A 17,774-nucleotide genomic window follows, 5' to 3' on the forward strand; every position below is an offset into this window, starting at 1 on the left:
GCCCGAGCTAATTTGGTACTGGTGTTTATCTGGTGTTCACATGGAAAATCTTATGAAGTCGTGGTTACTTTAGAGATACTGAGGTAAAAGTTATGTTCACCATTTTGCATAGTTCTCTGCATTACCCAGAAAACACCACGTGGAGGTAACCATGCGACGCTTCCTTTATATAAAATGACATCAGGAAGTGAGAGAATTAGATTACATACATAAAATTTGGACACTAATTCTTTTGCGCATAGAATTGAATAATCGAGTTGGGACCCATTAACTTTTCATACTTAGGACACAATCAATGCTCGTGCCAAATTTCATGTTTCTATGACATTGGGAAGTGAGAGATTTAGATTATGTACGTAAAATTTGGACGCTAATTCTTTTGCGCATAGAATTGAATAATCGAGTTGGGACCCATTAGCTTTTCCTATTTATGACATAATCAATGTTCGTGCCAAATTTCCTGTTTCTATGACACCGGAAAGTGAAGAAATTACATTCTGCACGTAAAATTTGGATGCTAATTCTTTTGCGCATAGAATTGAATAATCGAGTTGGGACCCATTAGCTTTTCCTATTTATGACATAAATAATGCTCGTGCCAAATTTCCCGTTTCTATGACACCAGAAAGGGAGAAACTTACATTCTGCACGTAAAATTTGGACGCTAGTTCTTTTGCGCATAGAATTGAATAATGGAGTTGGGACCCATTAGCGTTTCCTATTAATGACATAATCAATGCTCGTGCCAAATTTCACGTTTCTAAAACACCGGAAAGTGAAAAAATTATATTCCGCACGTAAACGTTCGACGCCAATTCTTTTGCGCTAGAATTGAATAATCGAGTTAGGACCTATAAACTTTTCCTATTTATGACATATCCAATGCGCGTGCCAAATTTGAAGTTTTTATGACATTGGGAACTGAGAGATTTAGATTATGTACGTTAAATTTCGACGCCAATTCTTTTGCGCTAGAATTGAATAATCGAGTTGGGACCCAATTACTTTTCCTATTTTGGAGATAATCTATGCTTGCGCCAAAATTCATGTTTCTACGACATCGGAAAGTTGGAGAACTTTTGGCGAGTGAGTCAGTCAGTGAGTCAGTGAGGGCTTTCAGCTTTATATATATAGATAGACTAGCTGATATACCCGGCTTCGCCCGAGTTAATTTGGTACTGGTGTTTATCTGGTGTTCACACGGAAAATCTTATGAAGTCGTGGTTACTTTAGAGATACTGAGGAAAAACATATGTTCACCATTTTGCATCGTTCTCTGCGTTACCCAGGAAACACCACGTGGAGGTAACCATGCGACGTTTTCTTCATATAAAATGACATCAGGAAGTGAGAGAATTAGATTACGTACATAAAATTTGGACACTAATTCTTTTGCGCTTAGAATTGAATAATCGAGTTGGGACCCATTAGCTTTTACTATTTATGACATAATCAATGCTCGTGCCAAATTTCCCGTTTCTATGACATCGGCAAGTGAGAAAATTACATTCCGCACGTAAAATTTCGCCAATTCTTTTGCGCTAGAATTGAATAATCGAGTTGGGACCCATTCACTTTTCCTATTTATGACATGATCAATGCTCATGCCAAATTTCCCGTTTCTATGACATCGGCAAGTGAGAAAATTACATTCCGCACGTAAAATTTGGACGCTAAATCTTTTGCGCATAGAATTGAATTAATGGAGTTGGGACCCATTAGCTTTTACTATTTATGACATAATCAATGCTCGTGCATAATTTCCCGTTTCTATGACACCGGAAAGTGAGAAAATTACATTCCGCACGTAAAATTTCGCCAATTCTTTTGCGCATAGAATTGAATAATGGAGTTGGGACCCATTAGCTTTTCCTATTTATGACATAATCAATGCTCGTGCCAAATTTCACGTTTCTATGACACCGGAATGTGAGAAAATTAGATTCCGTACGTAAAATTTGGACGCTAAATCTTTTGCGCATAGAATTGAATAATGGAGTTGGGACCCATTAGCTTTTACTATTTATGACATAATCAATGCTTGTGCCAAATTTCCTGTTTCTATGACACTGGAAAGTAAAGAAATTACATTCCGCACGTAAAATTTTGACGCCAATTCTTTTGCGCTAGAATTGAATAATCGAGTTAGGACTCATTAGCTTTTCCTACTTATGACATAACCAATGCTCGTGCCAAATTTCCCGTTTCTATGACACCGGAAAGTGAGAAAATTACATTCCGCACGTAACATTTGGACGCTAATTCTTTTGCGCATAGAATTGAAAAATGGAGTTGGGACCCTTTAGCTTTTACTATTTATGACATAATTAATGCTCCTGCCAAATTTCACGTTTCTATGACATTGGGAAGTGAGAGATTTAGATTATGTACGTAAAATTTTGACGCCAATTCTTTTGCGCTAGAATTGAATCGAGTTGGGACCCAATTTCTTTTCCTATTTTGGAGATAATCTATGCTTGCGCCACATTTCTTGTTTCTACGACATCGGGAAGTTGGAGAACTTTTGGCAAGTGAGTGAGTGAGTGAGTCAGTCAGTCAGTCAGTGAGTCAGTGAGTCAGTGAGGGCTTTCAGCTTTATATATATAGATGTAATTGTGTAACTATGTATTAAGCTTGACAAAGGCACAGTAATAGTTCTGAAACGCGTAGCGAAATAAAAGATTTTATTAATAGAAGTTTATAGTCCATTATGGTGCCGGTATGTTTTAAATAGTATATAGTGATATTTACACACTTCTGGTATTTGTTATTTTGTAATGCCTTTTAACCCTTTATTGACAAAGCCTTTCATCAATATCCCCATATAAAGGCTTGGTTTTGCGGAATAAGCTGTATTTTTAAGATTTGTTTTGCAACATTCCAAAAGTCATATAATTTTTTGATGGAGCTTTATGGGGGCTTGCTTTTTGTGGGATTAACTCCAGTCTTCATTTATTTGATTTTTGGGAACATTTAACATTTTGAATGCTTTATATTCCATTTTATTCTACAGACAAGGTTAACAAAATCTGCAATTCTGGCCTGTTTTCAATTTTACTTTTAACAGCATAGTGTAGTATAAATAATATGTTAAAATAATTCTGCAAGCCAGTATGATTATGTCAATAATACATTTTTTATAGGTTTTTTTGCACCCTTTTTACAGTTGTTTTAAAAAAATGTATTGTCAAATATGCAGTGAAAGGTTTTTCTCGAGGATAAGTTTTACTATTTAAGGCCTCAGTCAGATAGGCGTTTTTATGTTTGCATGTTACCTGCATTTACGATCCACATGTATTAAGAACCAATGCTTTTAAATGGCAGCGGTTAGATGCCCGATATTTACCTGCACGCAAAAATGCGCAGCGGTAAATATAAGGCAGCGGATTTTAAAACACAGGTAATTGCGGCATTCATATTTTTTGGATGTGAAACCCTTAGATGCTGTCGCATCTAGGGGCTTTACCTTGTGCTCAATGAGGCCGGCGGCAGCAGAGCCATCACCATGGAGAACATACAGTGAAGATCGCTATCCTCTTGCATAATCCCAAATCCCAAAAAGCCTGAAGAAAAATCAAAATGGTGGTGGATTATGTCCAAGACATGATGGTGTTTGCAAATCTGCTGTATATAGTGGATATGGTGTATATTGTGTATAGTGGACATGGTGTATATAGTATATGGTGGACACAGTGAATGTGCTCATCTGTACCTCCCATTCATCTCTATTTACCTGTATGTGTAAGTGAAAGTCATTGCATGTCACCTCATCCAATACTGTAGTTACTCTGTTACATTTTTCTCATCCTGACTCTTATCCTGAAAATCTTTCTAGTGTTCGAACTGAAAAATATAGAAGCATCTTGTCCTTCATCTTTGCTGTTGATGAGATTAATAAGGATCCCGACCTTCTGCCCAATATTACTTTGGGGTATCATATAGTGGATACTTGTGGAGATCCACTGCAAACCGCACATGCTGTATTCAGAATCCTGTCCAGAAGACACAAGGAGGCTCCCAATTACTCCTGTATGGATCGTGGTGAAGTGGCCGCTCTTGTGGTGGATTCTAACTATCACACCACCCACACGATGCTTCCCATACTCAGCCTGTATAGGTACATACAGGTAAGTGACATCTACATGCCGTCAAACAGAACTATCTAGCAGAGATGAAGCATCACAATGACACCTAGCACTGCACATTCTGCTTTATATGTGTGTTCTGGCACATTCAGGGCCCTGGTGATAAAAGATGTAAGTGGCGGCCTAATTTCTCTTTGTGGAAAAAGATAATTTATAGATTGAAAATGTAAGGGACTCCCCTAAGGGGTTAAAAGGTTACTGTTGAGATGAACTGTAAGCTGCACCAAAATCACTGCATGTGCCAAAATTTGTGCTAAATATTTGGCCATAAAAGGGATAATTCTTGCTGTTCAGCAAGATCACAGGGGCTGGAAGCAAGCTTAGAGGAGCTGCTGCCTGACTGAGGAGAGAGAGGACACCAGATAGGGTGACAAGGGGCTGCTGGCTGACAAGACACAGGTGCTGGACTGCATCATTCTGGAGAGCAGGAGGCCAGAGTGCAGTGCTCCTCAAGCCTAGGCAACATTGAAAGATCAATGGGATTGGTAGAAGCTGCTGCTCTCGCATGACAAACTGTAAGTGAGGCTGGGCTCAACACAAACACTAGAGAGGGGAGGAGCTGCTCCAAGGAAATTAAACTAGCTCACAATTCATGCTACCTCTGTTGGACTGAAGTAATATTAAAAGAGGATCGGGGGCGAACAGAAGGTAAAAGAGACACTTCTGAGGAATTTCACATGTTGTATTTTTAATAGACCTTACTAGAGATGAGCGAGCGTACTCGGATAAGCACTACTCGCTCGAGTAATTGGCTTTATCCGAGTATCGCTGTGCTCGGGTCTAAAGATTCGGGTGCCGCTGCGGCTGACAGGTGAGTCGCAGCGGGGAGCAGGGGAGAGCGGGCGGGAGAGAAGGAGAGAAAGATCTTACCTCCGTTCCTCCCCGCTCTCCCCTGCAGCTCCCCGCTCCGTGCCGGCACCCGAATCTTTAGACCCGAGCACAGCGATACTCGGATAAAGCCAATTACTCGAGCGAGTAGTGCTTATCTGAGTACGCTCGCTCATCTCTAGACCTTACTAATAACAAAGTGTTAACCCCTAAAGAGGATCTATTTGCCATAATCTGTACTTCTATGAAATGGGACTGATATTTGCAGAATATTATTGACATTGTTCTCAAAGGATATTGCTGTTACTTCATATTGTGCAAAAAGTATCATTATTTCTAAATTCCAGTTAGCAGCAGCTGATGTCTAGATATTCTAAAAGTAAATGCTTAAATGGCATTATTCGATTGTTCCCTTTTCTTTCTGGGCTCTTAAATAAATATTGCATATTATGATTACACCTTCTGCTGCATCGTATCATGACTCCTCTGCCGCAATCCATCCACCTGCAATGAAAAATAAACCAAAAAATAATCATTGTGCTGCCTTTGAGAACATACATTGAGAACATACAGTGAAGATCTCGTTCATTATTGAATTCAATGAATGGGTGAGTGCTGCCTCTGATTGGCTGAGCGCAGGGACCAATCACAGGCAACTCTCAGCCGTCATTCAATAGCTGATTGGTCAAAGTGCTCAGCCAATCAGAGGCAGCCCTTTCAGCAGGCAGGGATATTTTAAATCCCCACCTGCTATAAGCACTTCAAACAGCTGTGGCAGAGGGTTTCTTCATCTCTGCAGTGAGTCTCATTGTCACTGGACACTGACAATTCTGTCACAGTGTTCACTGACAAGTGCAAAATAATGAAGTGTGCCAACAGCACCAGAAAAACCCTCTGGTTAGGGCCAACAAATGCAACAGCCAGTTAAGAGTCCAAACTGCATTCCCACAGACGTCCACATAAAGTAGAAGGAAATCCTGGCAGCATGTAGAGGTGCTATATGAAATACACTCTTTATTCTCCCATCACACAAAGACAGCAACGTTTCGTCCGTGAGGCCTTTCTCAAGCTTGGTGTGGGCACAGGCCGAGTTCCTGGGCGTGGTGAATCACATCCGGCTGCTGCCGGATTAGGAGAGAGGCAAGTTTCTGGGGTCCCCAGCTTCATATCACAATTTATGGGTCCACGTGGTATACCTTTATTGCAAACAGAGCAGTGTGAGCAGGTCCTGTCGTGGATGGCAGAAAATGCGTCCAGCAATGTATCGACCACCCAGTCTTCTACGCAGTCCACTACTCCTGGCCTAGGGACTGCAACTCTGAATCCTTTGGCTGCTGCTCCTCCTTCCTCCCAGCCTCCTCACTCCATGAAAATGACACATTCTGAGCAGGCAGACTCCCAGGAACTGTTCTCTGGTCCCTGCCATGAGTGGGGAAAAAACAGTTCCTCTCTCACCTCAGGAGTTTGTTGTGACCAATGCCCAACCTTTGGAAAGTTTCTGGAGTCTGGGTGATGAGGCTGGGGACTTCCGGCAACTATCTCAAGAGGTTTTTGTGGATGAGGATGATGAGACACAGTTGTCTGTCAGTGAGGTAGTAGTAAGGGCAGTAAGTCGCTGAGCCTCCAACCGGGCACGGTGACATGCCTGGCCCACAACTTCAATCTGGTAGTTCAGCGGTTTCTGAAAAACTACTCCCACTTGTCTGACCTGCTCGGCAAGATGCGCCGCATCTGCGCACATTTCTGCAAGTCCACTACGGACGCTGCCACCCTGAAAACCCTGCAACATCAGTTTCAGCTGCCAGAGCACCAACTGCTGTGTGACATACCCACATGCTGAAATTCTACGCTGCACATGTTGGCCAGGCTGTACGAGCAGCATAGAGCAATAGTGGAATACCATCTGCAACATGGGCGGCGAGTGGTAGTCAGCCTCTGGAGTTCTTTACAGAGGAGTGGGCATGGATGGCAGATATCTGCCAGGTCTTCGGAAACTTTGAGGAGTCTACCCAGATAGTGAGCGGTGATGTGGCAATCATTAATGTTACCATCCCACTGCTTTGCCTGCTGAGAAGTTCGCTGCTAAGCATAAAGGCCGACACTTTGCAGTTAGAACAGGAGACGGGGGATGACAGTATGTGGTTTGACAGCCAGACCACCCTCATGTGTATATCTCAGCGCATTTTGGAGGAGGAGGAGGGGGGGAAGGGGAGAAGGAGGAGGAGGGGGAAGAGACAGCTGGCCACACTGCAGAGGGTACCCATGCTGCTTGCCTCCGATCTTTTCAGCTTGTATGGGCTGAAGAGGAGGAGGAGGATCCTGAAAGTCATCCTCCTAGTGAGGACAGTGATGTGTTGCGTACTGGGACCCTTGCACACATGGCTGACTTCATGTTAGGCTGTCTTTCCCGTTACCCTCTTGACCCATGGTAAAAGCAGAACCTTTCCACTCTCATTGCCGAAGAGGAAAGGGGTACGAGAGGGAGGCAACTAGGGCCCTGGTGGAAAAAGTGATGCTAAAGTTCCCATCTGACAGGGCTAGTGGCAGAAGACTCAGTTCAGAAGGCCAAGTAGCAGGTAAGGAGCAGGGATCAGGCAGCATGTCCAGCACAGGCAGGGAAACACTCTCCAAGGCCTATACCAGCTTTTTCCTCCCCAGCAACACTGTGTCACCATTCCCCAGTCAAGGCTAAGTTGGAGGGAGCAATGTAAAAGATGGTGCTCCATACAACTATTGGGTGTCAAAGCAGGACACGTGGCACAAACTCGCGCTGTATGCCCTGGAGGTCCTGGCCTGCTCTGCTGCTAGCGTCTTGTCAGAGAGGGTGTTTAGTGCAGCTGGGGGAATCATCATGGATAAGTGTACCCGCCTGTCAACTGCCAGTGCCGACATGCTTACACTCATAAAGATGAACAAAAGCTGGGTTTCCCCAGACTTCTCTTCTCTACCGGCGTAAAGCACCAGAGCCTAAAGATTTTTTTTTGGTGCAACAGGAGAAAACTGTATCCTCTATCACCACAAAAAAGGGGGAATTAGCTTTGTCAATCACTCTCAGATATTATTACTCCTCTTCCTAAAACAGCATGTCATCACGCTGAACAGCCAATTTTTCTGCGGCCCAAAAGGCTCTGATTAAAAGTTTTTTTACAATTTTTCAAAGTTTCAAAAGTATTGATACTTTAACAGAAACCATTTTTTTACAGGGCTGCCTCAAGGCTCAGTTGAAAATTAAGCAACAGCAAGCTGTATCTTTAAAACATGTTTATGGGTTTCACCTGCCCTCGAGGTTGAGCAATTTTTCAGGGGTACCTTTGTACTTTTGGTACACCAATTTTTCTGGCCCTTGCCTATACTGTTCTCTAACTAATTTTTCCCGCCTTCGCCTACACTCATGGTTCGCCTATACTGTTGGTACAAAAATGTTTCAGGGGATCGCCTATACTCTTGCTACAGAAATGTTACTGGGGTCTGCCTATGCTTTTGCTACAGAAATGTTATTGCGGTCCGCCTATACTCTTGCAATAAAAAAGTTACTGGGGTCTGCCTATACCTTTTCAACTGAATGGTTTGAGGGGTTCGCCTGTACTCTTGCTACAGAAATATTACAGGGGTTCGCCTATACTTTTGCTACAGAAATGTTAATGGGGTTGGCCTATACTCTTGCTACAGAAATGTTGCAGGGGTCCGCTTATACTCTTGCAACAGACATGTTACAGGGGTCCGTCTATACTCTTGCTACATAAATGTTACAGGGGTCTGCTTATACTTTTGCTACAGAAATGTTACTGGGGTCCGCCAATACTCTTGCTACAGAAATGTTACAGTGATCTGCCTATACTTTTCCTACAGAAATGTTACTGGGGTCCACCTATGCAGTTTCTACTGAATGGTTTGAGGGGTTCGCCTATACTTTTGATACAGAAATGTTACTTGGGTGCGCCTATACTCTTGCTACAGAAATGTTACTGGGGCATCCCTATACTTTTGCTACAGAAATGTTACTGGGGTCCGCCTATATTCTTGCTACAGAAATGTTACAGTGGTCTGCTTATATCTTTTCTACTGAATGGTTTGAGGGGTCCGCATATACTTTTGCTGCAGAAATGTTACAGGGGTCTGCCTATACTTTTGCTACAGAAATGTCACTGGGGTCTGCCTATGCAGTTTCTACTGAATGGTTTGAGGGGTTCACCTATACTTTTGCTACAGAAATGTTACTGGGGTCTACATATACTCTTGCTATAAAAATGTTACTGGGGTCCGCCTACACTCTTGCTATAGAAATGTTACTGGGGTCTGCCTATGCTGTGGATGCACAAAGACTTCCCATTGCGGTGTTTTACCTATCTGGCACATATACACAGACTGATTAGCGCAGAAATGTGGGCCGAGGTCCTTGGCGGGGTGAAACTCTGCCATGTTTGAGCACTCTGATTTCTTCCTGTGTAATACCATCTTTGTGCACCCACAGCATAGGCGAGCCCAAGGAACTCAAAGACTTCCGATCACGTTCAGCTATCTGACACATACACAGAATGAAGTGTGTGGGGACACATAGATTTCCCATAGCTATTAAACTCACGGCACATTGGGTCACACAAGGTGGAGGCTGGGACCGAGCCTGACCCAGGGCCAGCTCACGTACTTCCCACACAGAGTATTGTGCGTCCTACCTCGGTCATGGTTTCTTGGCATTATCATGCCACCTCATCCTCCTGCTTGGGGTCTGGGGATCCGCGCTGGGCAACATATATTTTCTCTCGTGCTACCACAGTTTTCTGAGACAGTGGTTTGGGCCAAACAAAAGGAGCATTATTGCATTAATGGGACGTTCACAGCTGCACTAGCATCCGAGTCTTCTTTATACCCACGATTAATGAGGGCGTGAGCAGAGGCCAAGGTCCTTGGCAGGGTGAAACTGCCATGTTTGGGCGCTCTGATTTCTTTTTGTGTAATACTTTCCTTGGTTTCGAGGGGCTCGCCTATGCTGCGGGTGCACAAAGACCTCTGATTGGGGTGTTTTACCGGTCTGGCACAAATACACTGACTGACTAGGGTAGAAATGTGGGCCGAGGTCCTTGGCGGGGTGAAACTGTGCCATGTTTGGGCACTCTGATTTCCTCATGTGTAAAAGCATCTTTGTGCACCAACAGCATAGGCGAGCCCAAGGAACTCAAAGACTTCCCATTGCGATGTTGAGCTATCTGACACCTACACAGGATGAATTGTGTGGGGACACTTGGATTTCCCATTGCTATGTAACTCGCGGCACCTTGGGTCACACAAGGTGGAGACTGGGACCGAGCCTGACCCTGGGCCGGCTCATGTGCTTCCCACACAGAGTATTGCTGCATTGTGGAGATGTGTAGAAGTGCTGGCACCTAAGTCCCCTTTATGCCAACATTTGTGGCTCCTGACAATTTTGTGACGGAGGTGGCACGGGATTGGAATGATGATCGCACGTCAATTTATCATGAATTCTCAACAGCATTGTGGACTATTGTCCACATTTTCAAAGAGGGTCGCTGCCTGGCCTTGCCAACCCTCTGCAGTGTGTCCCTCCACTTCCTCCTTATCCAGTATGCACTTATAAATAGACATGAGGGTGGTGTGGCTATGAAGCGAGCGTGTAGCATGAGGGCAGCTGAACGCTGCACAATTAAACTTTTGTGTGCGTTGTGGATGCAGGGTCGTGCGGAAGGGGGGGGGGGTTGGACTGCAATGCCAGCATGTATCTTAGGAGAAGAGGCAGCGGTGTCACCCGCAAGCAGTGATTGTCCTTGGTTGCAGGTAGTGTGGTGCTTAGCTAAGGTGTGCCAGTGCGTGTGCCTTGCTAATGAGGATTCGTCCAAAGTAAAGTGTTAGGGGGGGTGACGCCAGACTCTTGCCCCCATTTTGACATAATAGTGGGATCTGGTAGCCTCAGATGCCGCCAGCATGCTGCTCCTGCCCTTCCCTATCCATTTATGTGGTGTTTACATGACTTTCTGATGTTTTCTGGTGTTTGACAAGTCATCACCTATGCGGAGCATCGGTCCCATACAAAAATGCTTGAGACGCCCATTGACTTCAATGGGGTTTGTGACTCGAAACGAGCTCTCAAGCATTATGGAAAGTTCGACTCGAGCAACGAGCACCCGAGCATATTGGTGTTCGCTCATCTCTAGAACCAATGCCAAAAATGCCAGCCACAGATATGTGTGCCATACCATACAGGAATTCCAACCCCTACTGGCAAAGTACTGAATCACCCTGTATCACCACAGTGGGTCACACTGGCTGACATCCCGCTGCTCCCCCCCAGCATCTATAGCAACTGCATACAAAAAACTGATAAATCCGGGTGTTAGTTTTGCATTTTGGCCAGGACACATAAGCTAACAGGCCGCGGCAAGACCACCATGCGTGCATCAGAACCTACGCTATCTCACTATTAACTAAATTAAAACCACTGAGGGGATGCAGTATATGAAGATGTGTCATTGGCACGTCTTGATAGGCATTTATTCATGGCAGCCCTGGGTATCTCCAGAATGCCCACAGATGCCATGGCAACTGAAGGATATCTTCAACATGGAGGTGCTGTGCGGGACCCTTGAATAATAGCGCTGCATAATATGTTCACGCTTTACAAATAAAGATTCTTATTATTAATGATTGAGGATCAACAACTGTGATCAGCGTCAGCTTTGGTCATTACTGTTACCGGTGGGTGTCTGCTGTCATAAACAGTTGGCCCCTGCAGCCCGGCTCTATATAAACCCTGCACACTGAGCACATAACTGTACATTCTGTAGTGTTAATGGGTCATGGAAGCTATAGAGGCAGCTGCTTAACTTTACATTAAAAAAGCAAATTTATAATAAAAAGAGAGCTCAGTGTAGAAATAGTCTTAGCCTTTAACCCCTTCCTGATATGTGTGGGGTGCTGCCCGGATGTTATGGCAGCCTGAAGCCTTCTGAAGGCAGCCAGCACTTTGCAGAGGGGGGCGCTGCCATCTTGGATTCTGAGCTGCAGCGCACACCACCCCACTGGTAGCAGCCACAGATGATAGCACAGCTCTGACAGCCCTACTAAGGCACCATAGCCACTCTCCATGGTAGGAAACATGGTGCTTAAGAGGCAGAAGGGGAGAAATACCATCCCAGCGCATATAGCTCCATAGCCATGCTAAGGAATAGCTACGCAGGTATCATGTGTATTCACTGCATAGTTACAGGAACCCATTGACGTTAAGAGGCAATTTCAGTTTGCAGTATAGACCAAAATAGGATATGATGGGTTTTTTAAGACCTATAAAATTAATGTGTGAAAAATACCTGCTTGAATACCCCAATGTAAATGAATGGGGTTTAAGTTTCCATATTGTGCAAAATACGGAACACAAATATATCCGTGTTAATAAGCCTGTATCAATAGTCATTTGAAGGCATCCATAATGCTGATGTGACCCTTATTGAAATGGAGTTTGACACCCGAGGTCTAAAGATTCAACAGGTTTATCATCCAGAATGAGCAACTGTGATAAACTGGTACATATTACGACTATCTAGTCTAGGCTTGCACTGTCTAATTATCAGATAGTATTACTAAATCTGCCTCTTTGTATCTCTAATACTGATTTGTCCTTTTTCTGCAGCTCATTTATGGAGTCACCGACCGCATCCTGTATGATAGAACCCTATACCCAACCATATATCAGTTTGGTCTTGATGACGGCGTTCGATTTATAATTATTGCTACATTTCTGTGCGACAGGGGGTGGAACTGGGTTGGACTCATTATAGCAAGTAAGGGATGTGATGAAGTGAGAGTAAAACAACTCTTAGACGACTATAAGATCTGCATTGAGTATATCATCAATCTGGGTGATAAAGAGAAAGCAAAGAGGGAAATATCTAAGATCGATAACTCGACTGCTGAAGTTGTGGTGATCTGTGGATCTTACTCAGTAGGTTATGTTAATATTATCAGAGAATCTAAAGTGCTTATTGACAACAAGACTCTGATCCTCGATGAATCCTGGGTTGATATATCATACGTAGAAGAATCCGACATGAATACATTTATAAACTGCAGCTTAGTTTTTATGATGCCAATACCACCAATAGAGAAGGTCCAGGAATATATTTATAATGTGAACCCATCAACCCGTCCAAATGACCGTCTGCTGGAAGAAATATTGTTCCAGGCATTTAAATGTCTAACTAAAGATAAAGTAAGAAATCACATTTACCAGTGGATCTACAAATGTCATGGAGTGAACTGCACCGAGACACATTCTATTCCACAAAGTTTGCACAAGATAAGAGATATAAGTTTATACTATACATATGTAACCGTGTATCTTGTGGCGCAGGCCATACACATGATGATGGAAACTGGTAATGAGTCAAGTACACACCAAATACAGCAACGGGTAACTATTAAGGCCTTAAGGACGCAACCCTTTTTTTCATTTTTGTCTTTGGTTTCTCCTTCCCACTTTCAAAAAATCATATTTTTTTTTTTACCCATCACTATAACTGTTTTCTTTCTTGTGGGATAAGTTGTATTTTTCTTTGATACTATTTAATGTACCAAATAATGTACTGAAAAACCTTTATGAATTTCTAAGTGGCGTGAAATGGGTAAAAAAAAGTTCCACCATCTGCGGGGTCTTGTTTGTACGGTGTACACACTACGGCAAAAATGGCAAGATAAACATATTATTTGAATTAGTATGATTAGGACAATATAAAACTTACATAGGCTTTGTTCTCTTGAAGAAACAAAATTATTCTGTGCCGCCATCTTATGACCACCATCATTCTTTAATTGTTCTCGGAAGAATTAGATGGAAAAGGCAGCACTCCAATACAGCAACTTATAGCAAATGTGCAATCTTTATTGGGCCCATGGTCCTGAGTGTCAGCGACTAGAGATGAGCGAGCACCAAAATGCTCGGGTGCTTATTACTCGGGATGAAATTTTCGCGATGCTCGAGGGTTCTTTTCGAGTAACGAACCCCATTGAAGTCAATGGGCGACCCGAGCATTTTTGTATATCGCCGATGCTCGCTAAAGTCTCCATTTGTGAAAATCTGGGCAATTCAAGAAAGTGATGGGAACGATACAGCAACGGATAGGGCAGGCGAGGGGCTACATGTTGGGCTGCATCTCAAGTTCACAGGTCCCACTATTAAGCCACAATAGCGGCAAGAGTGCCCCCCCCTCCCAACAATTTTTTACTTCTGAAAAGCCCTCATTAGCAATGCATACCTTAGCTAAGCACTACACTACCCCCAACAAAGCACAATCACTGCCTGCATGACACTCCGCTGCCACTTCTCCTGGGTAACATGCTGCCCAACCCCCCCCCCCCTGCACAACCCAGTGTCCACAGCGCACACCAAATTGTTCCTGCGCAGCCTTCAGCTGCCCTCATGCCACGCCACACTCATGTCTATTTATAAGTGCGTCTGCCATAAGGAGGAACCGCAGGCACACACTGCAGAGGGTTGGCACGGCTAGGCAGCGGCCCTCTTTAAAAGGGGAGGGGCGATAGCCCACAATGCTGTACAGAAGCAATGAGAAATATAATCCTGTGCCACCGCCATCAGGAGCTGCACACGTGTGCATAGCAATGGGGAACCTATGTGCCACACGCTATTCATTCTGTCAAGTTGCTGCATGCCCCAGTCAGACCGCGTTTTTTTATAAATAGTCACAGGCAGGTACAACTCGGAATCCCCAACTCCGCAATGGGAATTCCATGTGCACCCACAGCATGGGTGGCTCCCTGGAACCCACTCGCTGTACATAAATGTATCCCATTGCAGTGCCCTGGACAGCAGAGCTAACGTCAGATTAAATGCAGGTGGGCTTCGGCCCACACTGCATGCCCCAACCTGACCGGGCTTTTTAATTCATAGACACAGGCAGGTACAACTCCCTATTGTGAAGTCCCTGTGGACCGACAGCATGGGTGGGTGCCAGGAAGCCACCGGCGGCACATAAATATATCCCATAGCATTGCCCATCACAGCTGAGGTAATGTCATGTTTAATGCAGGTGGGCTTCGGCCCACACTGCATGCCCCAGTCAGACTGGGGTTCTTTAGAAGTGGACACAGGTAGTTACAACTCCGTGTGGACCGACCGCATGGGTGGCTCCCTGGAACCCACCGGCGGTACATTAATATATCCCATTGCAGTGCCCATCACAGCTGATATAACGTCAGCTGTAATGCAGGTGGGCAAAAAATTAATTGGATTACACTGTAGGCGAGGGACACAAAAAATTTGGTGTACCAACAGTACTAATGTACCTCAGAAAAATTGCCCATGCCCAACCAAGAGGGCAGGTGAAACCCATTAATCGCTTTGGTTAATGTGGCTTAATTGGTAACTAGGCCTGGAGGCAGCCCAGTTAAAATAAAAATTGGTTCAGGTGCTAGTTTCAACGCTTTAATGAGCATTGAAACGTATAAAAATTGTTTAGAAAAATTATATGACTGAGCCTTGTGGGCCTAAGAAAAATTGCCCGTTCTGCGTGATTATGTGAGGTTTCAGGAGGAGGAGCAGGAGGAGGAGGAGGAGGAATATTATACACAGATTGATGAAGCAAAAATGTCCCCGTTTTTGATGATGATAGAGAACGATGCTTCCATCTGCGGGTGCAGCCTACGTATTGCTTAGGTATCGCTGCTGTCCGCTGGTGGAGAAGAGAAGTCTGGGGAAATCCAGGCTTTGTTCATCTTGATGAGTGTAAGCCTGTCGGCACTGTCGGTTGACAGGTGGGTACGCTTATCTGTGATGATTCCCCCAGCCGCACTAAACACCCTCTCTGACAAGACGCTAGCCGCAGGACAAGCAAGCACCTCCAGGGCATACAGTGCGAGTTCAGGCCACGTGTCCAGCTTCGACACCCAGTAGTTGTAGGGGGCAGAGGCGTCACGGAGGACGGTCGTGCGATCGGCTACGTACTCCCTCACCATCCTTTTACAGTGCTCCCGCCAACTCAGCCTTGACTGGGGAGCGGTGACACAGTCTTGCTGGGGAGCCATAAAGCAGGCAAAGGCCTTGGAGAATGTTCCCCTGCCTGCGCTGTACATGCTGCCTGATCTCTGCGCCTCCCCTGCTACCTGGCCCTTGGAACTGCGCCTTCTGCCACTAGCGCTGTCGGATGTGACGTTTACCATCAGTTTGTCCACCAGCGCCCTGTTTGTCCACCATGCGCCCAGCGCATCATTCTCGAACCCCTTTCCTCTTCGGGAATGAGAGTGGAAAGGTTCTCCTTATACCGTAGGACGAGCAGTGTGTACACCCAGTAATCTGTAGTGGCCAGAATGCGTGTAACGCGAGGGTCACGAGAAAGGCATCCTAACATGAAGTCAGCCATGTGTGCCAGGGTACCTGTACGCAACACATGGCTGTCCTCACTAGGAAGATCACTTTCAGGATCCTCCTCCTCCTCCTCCGGCCATACACGCTGAAAGGATGACAGGCAAGCAGCATGGGTACCCTCAGCAGTGGGCCAAGCTGTCTCTTCCTCCTCCTCCTCCTCCTCAACGCGCTGAGATAGACATGAGGGTGCTCTGACTATCCAGCGACATACTGTCTTCCCCCGCCTCCATTTCCGAGTGCAAAGCGTCTGCCTTTATGCTTTGCAGGGAACTTCTCAAGAGGCATAGCAGAGGAATGGTGACGCTAATGATTGCAGCATCCCCGCTCAGCAACTGGGTAGACTCCTCAAAGTTTCCAAGGACCTGGCAGATGTCTGCCAACCAGTCCCACTCTTCTGTAAATAATTGAGGAGGCTGACTCCCACTACTCTGCCCATGTTGGAGTTGGTATTCCGCAATAGCTCTACGCTGCTCATAGACCCTGGCCAACATGTGGAGCGTAGAGTTCCACTGTGTGGGCACGTCGCACAGCAATCGGTGCACTGGCAGATGAAACCGATGTTGCAGGGTCCGCAGGGTGGCAGCGTCCGTCTTGGAGTTGCGGAAATGTGCGCAGAGCCGGCGCACCTTTCCGAGCAGGTCTGACAAGTGTGGGTAGCTTTTCAGAAAGCGCTGAACCACCAAATTAAAGACATGGGCCAGGCATGGCACGTGCGTGAGGCTGCCGAGCTGCAGAGCCGCCATCAGGTTACGGCCGTTGTCACACACGACCATGCCCGGTTGGAGGCTCAGCGGCGCAAGCCAGCGGTCGGTCTGCTCTGTCAGACCCTGCAGCAGTTCGTGGGCCGTCTGCCTCTTCTCTCCTAAGCTAAGTAGTTTAAGCACGGCCTGCTGACGCTTGCCCACCGCTGTGCTGCCATGCCGCGCGACACCGACTGCTGGCGACGTGCTGCTGCTGACACATGTTGATTGCGAGACAGAGGTTGCGTAGGAGGAGGAGGAGGGTGGTTTAGTGGAGGAAGCATACACCGCCGCAGATACCACCACCGAGCTGGGGCCCGCAATTCGGGGGGTGGGTAGAACGTGAGCGGTTCCAGGCTCTGACTCTGTCCCAGCCTCCACTAAATTCACCCAATGTGCTGTCAGGGAGATATAGTGGCCCTGCCCGCCTGTGCTTGTCCACGTGTCTGTTGTTAAGTGGACCTTGGCAGTAACCGCGTTGGTGAGGGCGTGTACAATGTTGCGGGAGACGTGGTCGTGCAGGGCTGGGATGGCACATCGGGAAAAGTTGTGGCGACTGGGAACTGAGTAGCGCGGGTCGCCGCCGCCATCATGCTTTTGAAAGCCTCCGTTTCCACAAGCCTATACGGCAGCATCACCAGGCTGATCAATTTGGCAATGTGCATGTTTAACGCT

General features: G+C 45.6%; 1 protein-coding gene across 1 annotated transcript in view; it reads left to right on the forward strand.

Annotated features, from left to right (window-relative positions):
* Nucleotides 1-12,484: 12,484 nt before the first annotated feature.
* LOC136573412 (vomeronasal type-2 receptor 26-like) overlaps nucleotides 12,485-17,774 on the forward strand; it is a 28,167-nt gene continuing 22,877 nt past the window's right edge. Inside the window, exons 1-2 of the mRNA XM_066574704.1 lie at nucleotides 12,485-12,505; nucleotides 12,613-13,392. Of these exons, the coding sequence (XP_066430801.1) occupies nucleotides 12,485-12,505; nucleotides 12,613-13,392 (801 nt within the window). The remainder of the gene's footprint in view (nucleotides 12,506-12,612; nucleotides 13,393-17,774) is intronic.

This window comes from Eleutherodactylus coqui, chromosome 7 (assembly GCF_035609145.1).
Source record: "Eleutherodactylus coqui strain aEleCoq1 chromosome 7, aEleCoq1.hap1, whole genome shotgun sequence".
Taxonomy (NCBI): Eukaryota; Metazoa; Chordata; class Amphibia; order Anura; family Eleutherodactylidae; genus Eleutherodactylus; species Eleutherodactylus coqui.